Source organism: Larimichthys crocea, chromosome VI (genome assembly GCF_000972845.2).
Source record: "Larimichthys crocea isolate SSNF chromosome VI, L_crocea_2.0, whole genome shotgun sequence".
In the NCBI taxonomy this organism is placed as follows: Eukaryota; Metazoa; Chordata; class Actinopteri; family Sciaenidae; genus Larimichthys; species Larimichthys crocea.
Window position 1 is genome coordinate 7,673,873 of NC_040016.1, and position 7,829 is coordinate 7,681,701.

General features: G+C 39.0%; 1 protein-coding gene across 12 annotated transcripts in view; it reads left to right on the forward strand.

Moving 5' to 3' along the window:
* Positions 1-7,777, forward strand: part of rap1gapb (RAP1 GTPase activating protein b) — a 92,749-nt gene extending 84,972 nt beyond the window's left edge. For 7 of the 12 annotated variants that reach the window (XM_027279616.1, XM_027279618.1, XM_027279617.1 and 4 more), the window contains 9 exons: positions 449-580; positions 1,845-1,922; positions 2,800-2,909; positions 3,474-3,590; positions 4,191-4,320; positions 4,719-4,818; positions 5,287-5,396; positions 7,573-7,620; positions 7,760-7,777. In XM_027279616.1, coding sequence (XP_027135417.1) covers positions 449-580; positions 1,845-1,922; positions 2,800-2,909; positions 3,474-3,590; positions 4,191-4,320; positions 4,719-4,818; positions 5,287-5,396; positions 7,573-7,581 — 786 coding nt within the window. In that variant the 3' untranslated portion in view covers positions 7,582-7,620; positions 7,760-7,777. The remainder of the gene's footprint in view (positions 1-448; positions 581-1,844; positions 1,923-2,799; positions 2,910-3,473; positions 3,591-4,190; positions 4,321-4,718; positions 4,819-5,286; positions 5,397-7,572; positions 7,621-7,759) is intronic. The other 5 variants (XM_027279613.1, XM_027279614.1, XM_027279612.1 and 2 more) reach the window with 4 other exon arrangements.
* The last annotated feature ends 52 nt before the right edge of the window (positions 7,778-7,829 follow it).

The following is a 7,829-nucleotide window of genomic DNA, read 5'->3' on the forward strand; positions in this document are numbered from 1 at the left end:
CTTTTTCACAGCAGATCTTTTCACTTTTCAAAATAGGAAAGGCGCAGGTGTTACTAATAACATTAATGATGGCTCTGTTCTATTTAAGTGTCCCACTATGCTGTGACGGTGAGCCAGCATGCACAGCATGCACAGGAGCCTGAAATCTGAAGCAGCTTACTCACACTTGTCTTCTGTAAAAAAAAAAGGCCTTATGCCACAAAATTGTCTGCATATTCAATATAATGCAAACATACAATCGAATACACTGAACAATTATGTATATTAGCAAAGAATTACTAAAGTGTATACATCGGTACACCTGAAATTAACTTAAATTGGACTTCGAGAATAGTGTCACCCATATGTGGTACTTAATGCTTTGAAAAAAACGGTCAGTGTGTTACGTTTCCACATAATATCAAAGTGGATCCACTGACAGTAACTCCTCGTTTCTCTCTGTATGTAGCGGGTCATCCGCAGCAGAAGCCAGTCTATGGACGCCATGGGCCTCAGTAACAAGAAGTCAAACACAGTCTCCACTAGTCACAGTGGCAGCTTTACCCACAATCCCGCAGAGAGCCCCAAAACCCCAGGGATTGTAAGTAGCCCATTTTGGTTCACATGATGCCCATCTAACACATAACATACATCGAGGATACAGTATTTTTCACAATTCATAGTACAGACTGCTCTAACCCCTATTCTTTCTTCTAAGCAGCACTTTAACAAATTACTCCTTTTGGCACACTGTAGCACTTTACTTCCATCAGTATGTTAGCATGAAAGCAATCGCTTTCATTCCTGGCATTTTGAAATCAGCCTTGCTTTATACTAAAGCTGCTTTCATTGATTGCTTTTTTCCATTTATGGCTCATAGTTCCTGTTTGTTTGTTTGTTTATTTATTTATTTATTTATTTATTTATTTATTTATTTATTTATTTTGGGGGGGAAATTAACAGCATTAACCATTGCATTTCATTCATTCTCATCTGTTGAGAGAATCCTCATCATCACATAGAATGATTATAGATATGTAGGGTGGGGTTAAAAAATAGTATCCACTGTGGAATGAATCTGATGATTTTCTTCTCCATGCAAGATGACTTTGATCGCTTGTGAGCCCCAGTGTAGTTTCTATTCTAAATCTTGATGTGAGCTCAGGATATCCCCTGTATGATTACCCAGACTCCCTCCCTCCTTACTGTGCTTTTGTCATGACTGTTTCCTCTTGTAAATGCTACAGCCTCTCTACGCAGCCTTGTGTATATATACATATATATGCATGTGTGGCTGTAGAGTATGCATGGCACAGACCTTAAATGCAGGGACAGCACACTGTTCTGTTTGTGTCTCTTCCAAAAATGGGGTTAATTTTGTTCACCCTCTTTTGACATACACTGTTTGTGGTTCGGTTTATGGTGGTATATTGAATTTGAACTAAACTGACCCCATTTCTGAAAGAAGTTTTCTAAAAGCTACCCCTTTGGGTTTTGTCAGTCCTCTTTGCCATTTTTCTCCTTCTGAATGCATTACTAAACAGACCTGTATCCCTCAGGACAAAAACTGCCAACATGCCTGCTACCTCGGTGGCACTCCATCTCCTGCTGTGCCCTCCTATGCTGGACCCCAGCCTGCTTTTGCTCTAAAAAAGCTTCTCACTATTTCCTTAGTACCATGTCTTGTCTAATAAGTCATGCTGCGAGCTCCTTTTAAATCTTTTGCACCTTGCTGTTTTAAATTCTTTGTGCTGTGCGCATGATATCTTATGATGTGTTCTTTTCTTTTCCTTCCCCTTCTTGCTTTTTCAATCTATCATCTCCTCTCTCTCTGTGCTCCCCTTGCCCTGTCTTGTGTGGCTCAGTCATTACTTGTTCCAGGCAAAAGTCCCAGTAAATATGGACGCCGAGGCAGTGCCATAGGGATAGGAACAATAGAAGAGGTTCATGTATATTTATCCCTTCTTATTTACCATTTTTGTCTTTACTTTGCCACTTTAATAATCCTTTAATAATAATGTGCAGTTAGTGTATAGCTTAAAATGTGCCTGTAAGCTGTGAGAGGTTTTCACATACTATATAAATTATAATGATATTTGTTTAGTTATGGTTTAAATTATAATTTCCTTCATACATACAGTAGCTCATGTATTACAGTATGTTAAAGGATAATGATCCATCACAGACTGACTCTTAAGTACGAAACAGTTTTTACAGGTAGATGATTTCATCTCAGATGATTGCATTTTCTTGATTTATGTTTTCCATTTCATTGCAGCAGATCTCAGGGCTTCATGCATTGAATTTCTTATATATGCTCTTAAATGCTGTAAGAGAAAAATCACAAAATTGTAAACAGACTCCCACCTATGTTCTCATGCACAGCCACTCATTAATGAATCACATTGCGCCTTAAATTAGACATGTTTACCAGACATTTTGAATTTTAACAAGTAAACGCAGTCTGACTTCAGTACTTAAAATAAGAACTTAACGGAACAACCCACAGGGAGCTTATAAGGCAGAAAGATGATGCAAACTTTTCTATATCAGAGAGTCAATATAAAATAGTAACTCAATTCCTGCCTGAAGCCTATTATTACAACATGTTTCCAAATGTGTCATTACGTTATCTCAGGATTTATCAAGCCATCAGTTCATTATTCCTTCACAGCATATCTCATCATGTAGATATCCGTCACTTCAGAAGCTCACTGTGTCATGTACTTTATATAATCGTGTATATAATGTGTAGAATGTAGTTGTGAAATGCTGTCTCCATAGTGTGTGTCTGACTTTCCTCTCCCTACACACTGTCAGTCATTGATCATTCCTGGGAAAAGCCCAACCAGGAAAAAGTCTGGGCCCTTCAGCTCTCGTCGCAGCAGCGCCATTGGCATTGAGAACATCCAGGAGGTCCAAGAGAGGAGGTGAGACGAGAGAACAGAGCTGATCAGCAGGGAGTGGGTAGTGAAGAGTGAATAGTGCTGCAACAGATGGAAGCAAAACATTAAAAGGAGCCAATCAGCCATTAGAAGATACAAGGTCTTACTGGCTGTCAGTTTTGATCAGTGCTGTACATATTTTTATTATTTGTTGTGCTTTTTGAATAACAAAAATATTTTATATGAATCTCAGGTTATAACAAGACAACAAAGATTATTTCAGCCATTCAATACTAATTATATTACTGTATTACTGTGTGTAAGGCTGTGGCCCTTATTTTGATGCAACCATGACAACATGTGTCATTCTGACGGTTTCCTTTGCCCGTCTCTGTTATGTGGAAGTTTGGTGGAAACTTTGGGCTAATAGATGCTTCTATAATTGTTGCTGCACTTGCATGGTTACAAAGTTTTTTTTTAGATCTTACAACACATGTTCCAATTATACGAATATGTTATAACATTCAGCAAGAATATGTCTAATGTCTTACCATATCAAATAAGTATTCTAATAGTTTTGTCGTGTCAATCTCCATCCCTGTCCTGAAGCCGGGAGGTATCTCCCAGCACCCAGAGGACACCAGAGAGCAGCCACTTTTCACAGGAAAACAGATCAGACAACTCCTCTAATCACAGTTCTCCAGAATTTCCTGCTACTAGGAACAGGTGACTATTATTTAAATTCAATAGTATAATATAATTTCACACATTAAGGAGTTATTTATAATGATTCATCCCTTGGGTGAGTGGCTTGGGAATGCATCTGTATACTGTAGATTGGAACAGAAACCTAATTACATGGACAATTACCCTCATAACCATAGTCGTAAGCCCCATAAGTCATTTTCATGAAACAAGCCACCAAATTCACATTCTCCTTTTCACAATAGAACTGTTTGGAATTTTGGTTATTGGTCTTGAATTGTGAACTTAAAGGCTACACTTGAATTTCATTTGTTGTTGGTCTGTCAGAAATATAGTGATGTAGCCTGCTGTTTTGGTAACTATTACCAAGGTGTAGGTAGAGTTAATTTAGAATGTTGCACTCCAAGACAGCTCAAAAGATTATGTTAGCTGGCACAGATGCAAAAAACACACTTGCTTGTAAGTGCAACCTGGGGTGCTGTGAAATGAAGCTGATGAATTAATTAGACATTTGGGAGGAAAGGCATTAAATACAAATATAGAAAATTCAACTGTGCTTCCAAAATGGAAATAAATTAAAAACACAGGTGTTTAAGTGGTCAGAGTGACCCAGGTCTGTAGCTTGGCGATGTGTTGCAGGGCAGCGTCCATCCCTGAGGCTCAGGACCTTTCCCGCTCTTCCTCCAACGCCAGCAGTTTCGCCAGCGTAGTAGAGGAGCATGAGGCAGAAGAGGAGTATGACACTGGACTGGTGGGTGGAGACAGGCAGAGTAACAACACATAATGAAAGTGCATGCATTTATGTCACTTCCTCAAAACTTGCAGCTTCCCACAACTGATGATGTTTTTGGTTCAATGGTAATGTCTCACTTTTATTGTAGGGAAAGATCTGTTTGTTTGATGTTACCTAAACAAATGAAACAACGGTTGTAAGAAGGTTTGATGAATTATGGCATGTCTCAAAATGTATTACATAGTAATCCATTTCTTTCATTTGCATCATTTTGCATCTAAAAAAAGTCAAACAAAGAAGACATGCAAATACTGTGAACAGAGCTGTAGTTATAATGGTGCTGTCTTTCTTGTGTTTGCTATACGTTGTTGGCAAAAAAGGGGAAATATTTCTAACTTGCTTTAACCCTCCTACAGGAAAGTGTGTCTTGTGTGACACCACTCAAGAAAGACTCCTTTGTGTACAGCTCTGCAGCCGAGGACATCGCATGTAGTACCAGCCAGGGAAGTTTTCCAGGTGAGTTTAGGAGAAAAGGTTTCATATTACTGGGTCGGCTATAGCCTCAAGGTGTGAGAAGCAGACAAGTTACCAAAGGTCAAATGTTTCACATATCCTGAGTATCTGGGGAATGTCTAGATAGGGCAGAAGGTAAGAATAACACTCTCTGCTTCCTAAGCAATTAATATCACAGCACCCTTGAGGGATTCACCTCAGCTACACTTGTGGAGCTCACTGCCAACATCTGAAGTCACAGTGTAAATTAGCAAACTCTCTTAATGAAGTTTACTACACCTAAAAAGTACAGCACGAAACTTATCTATGATTCCCACACAACTTCTGTTATGCTGCGCATACATTTTTTTTCTCCATTACTACTGATTCACTCCATAACCATAAATCTTTTGTATGCTTATTACTTTTTCTGGTAGCATTATATGCTTGAGTTTTTTAACCATGACTTACACACATCTGTCTCTCTCTCAGCAGCTTCTCATCTTCAACAGCAACTGGATGCAGTGAAGGCATCAGAGCCAAAAGGGACAGACAGCCACCCCAAGACAGATCAACTTTCACAGGAGAACAAGTTCTCATCGGTGAGAAAAACTCCTTGAGTCCAAAAGTTTTTATGACATTTCACTCCTAACCACAAATGTGAATGTCCCGGAGGCTCTAGAAGGGCATCACCAAAACCAATAGGATCTTTTGGTAAGGATGAACGTATGTAAAAATACCATGGTAATGCATCCAATAGTTTGAAGTTTAAGTAATCCAGGTAAATTGAATAATATAAATTGTTTAACTCAGTTAAACACTACACCAGCCAAGTCTCTATGGATGTAGGGTGATATGACACTGTGCCAAGAAAGGTCCCCATATTCCCTCAAATCTCTTCCGTGTATTGGGGTTGTGCAGATGCAGTTTTTATATCTGTATAATAGACTTCTTCTTTGCCCTTAATAAGATCTGAAGAAACCCCAAGTAAAAAGGCAGTTCACAAATTTTGACACAAGCTACTTAAAACCTGGAGGGAGCATGATATTTTCAAGAAAAGGGTGAATGGTTGGAGTGGATTTCCTTAATGTAGTGTCTGATTTGAAATGATGATAATTGGCAATCAACATGCATTCTTTTCTCACAATACTGTAAATACTGTCCAGGCTTGAATGACTGATTTTGGCATATTGGAGTGAAAATGGAAAGTTTTATTGAATTGACTTGTCTAACAAGGCAGACATGGAAAACAAATGAGCAGGAAGTGAAGACATTTTGACAGGGTTTGAAAAAGATATAGAAACCTGAGTAGGATCATCATTTTAATTGCATTTACCTGTCCAATCATGGATATGGGCAGTATCGTCCAGGACTTGATGTTTGCTTTGAGTTTCTACTGTTTCTTTGAAGTTACATTTGAAAAGATACTTTGGGTTCTTGACAGTTTCAGCTCCTGATAAGATAAACAACCCTTCACTGGTCTAAAGAGCAATTTTTTTTAGGAAATCTTCAGTAAATTGTTTTAATAAAGGCTTAAATTCGGTCTCTCCAATTTATGGTATAACCAGAAATAGGAATTTATCCCTGGCTGACTGGATATTGGGGTACAGACCAGATATATTCTAGTAGTGTCAGATCTTGGGCGGGCTTGGTGGACAGTGAGACGGGCAGGCAGATAATACTGAGACAGAGAAAACCGACAGACAGACAGACAGACAGACAGTCAAGCAAGCAAACTAACTTGATGCAAATGTAAACTAGCTTATATAAGCACACAGCATAGACTAACCATGAATACAACTATGATCCAGATGGGGTTGGAGCTCTTGTAGTCAGGAATGCTCTTTTGTAAGTGTCTGGATGCCCCCTAATGCCAATTGCCAGGGGTCAGTGGGACAATGGGACTCCCTGGCGAAAGCCAAATTGCAAGGAGAGCGGACTGGATCTATCCCCATTTGTGAGAATAGAAGATTTTGCATCAGTGTATCATATGAACTTCTTAAGGGTCAAAATTAGAGCAGATAAGGCTACTTTATCATGTCAAACAATTTATAGGCATCTAAAGACAATATCATCCTTGCTATAAGCAGCGTACAAAATACTTTTGCAGATATACGTATCTACCCAAAATAAATCCCATTTGGTTATTTATGTTATATAAAAATAGTGAGTGCTGAATCTCCTTCTCCCTCAGCAGTCTCACTCAACACTAACAGTCAGTCCTGTTGCACCAGGATTTACATTCTATATTTAAAAGCATGGCCCGCAGTCTTTTATTTTTATTATAACAAAAGCTGGCACTCGTCACGGCTAGTGGCAGCTTTTGTTAGCGGGCGAGCAGCTCCCCTTCCACCTCCTGCTGTTTTACTAGACATGTTCATGTTCCTTTTTTTTTTGGTGACATGAAAGAGCAACACACAGCAAAACTCCAAAAAATGAGAATCTATTTTAACTATTAGAACTTGGTGTGTCACGAGGAGATTGGAAAGAAAAAACATGTTCATCCTGCACCCATATCTCTCGTGCCCTTTAATTCAACTAATAGTTGCTGAGATATTTCAGTCTGGACCAAAGTGGGAGACTAACAGGCAGAATGACATTGTCATCTATAGAGTGATGCCGCTAGCATGGCTAAATAGAACAGAATAGACAGATGATTAAGTTATGAAAATGATCGTTGGTTGCAGACCTGCTCTGATGTTTTGTGTTGCTGCAGGTCTTCTGTTTTTGTATTTGTCAATATTAACTGTCCCATTATTTCTCCACGTCTGTTTGCAGAACTGTTAACCACACTCCTGTGATTACTACATCAACGTCCATTTTGAGGTTTGACATAATGTTGACATAATTTTGGGGGCAACTTAATGTCTCTGTGACTATAAAGAGTTATTTCCTTTCTTTAAACCCCTCATTTACCTGTTTCTCCTTTCTGTCGATCTCTCCCATGTCTTCTTCTTTGCCTCAGCATTCCCATATGAGGCATCTTTTGCCAAAAAATAAGCCAAGGGCATGTGGACTTCACCCCTGATGCAGAA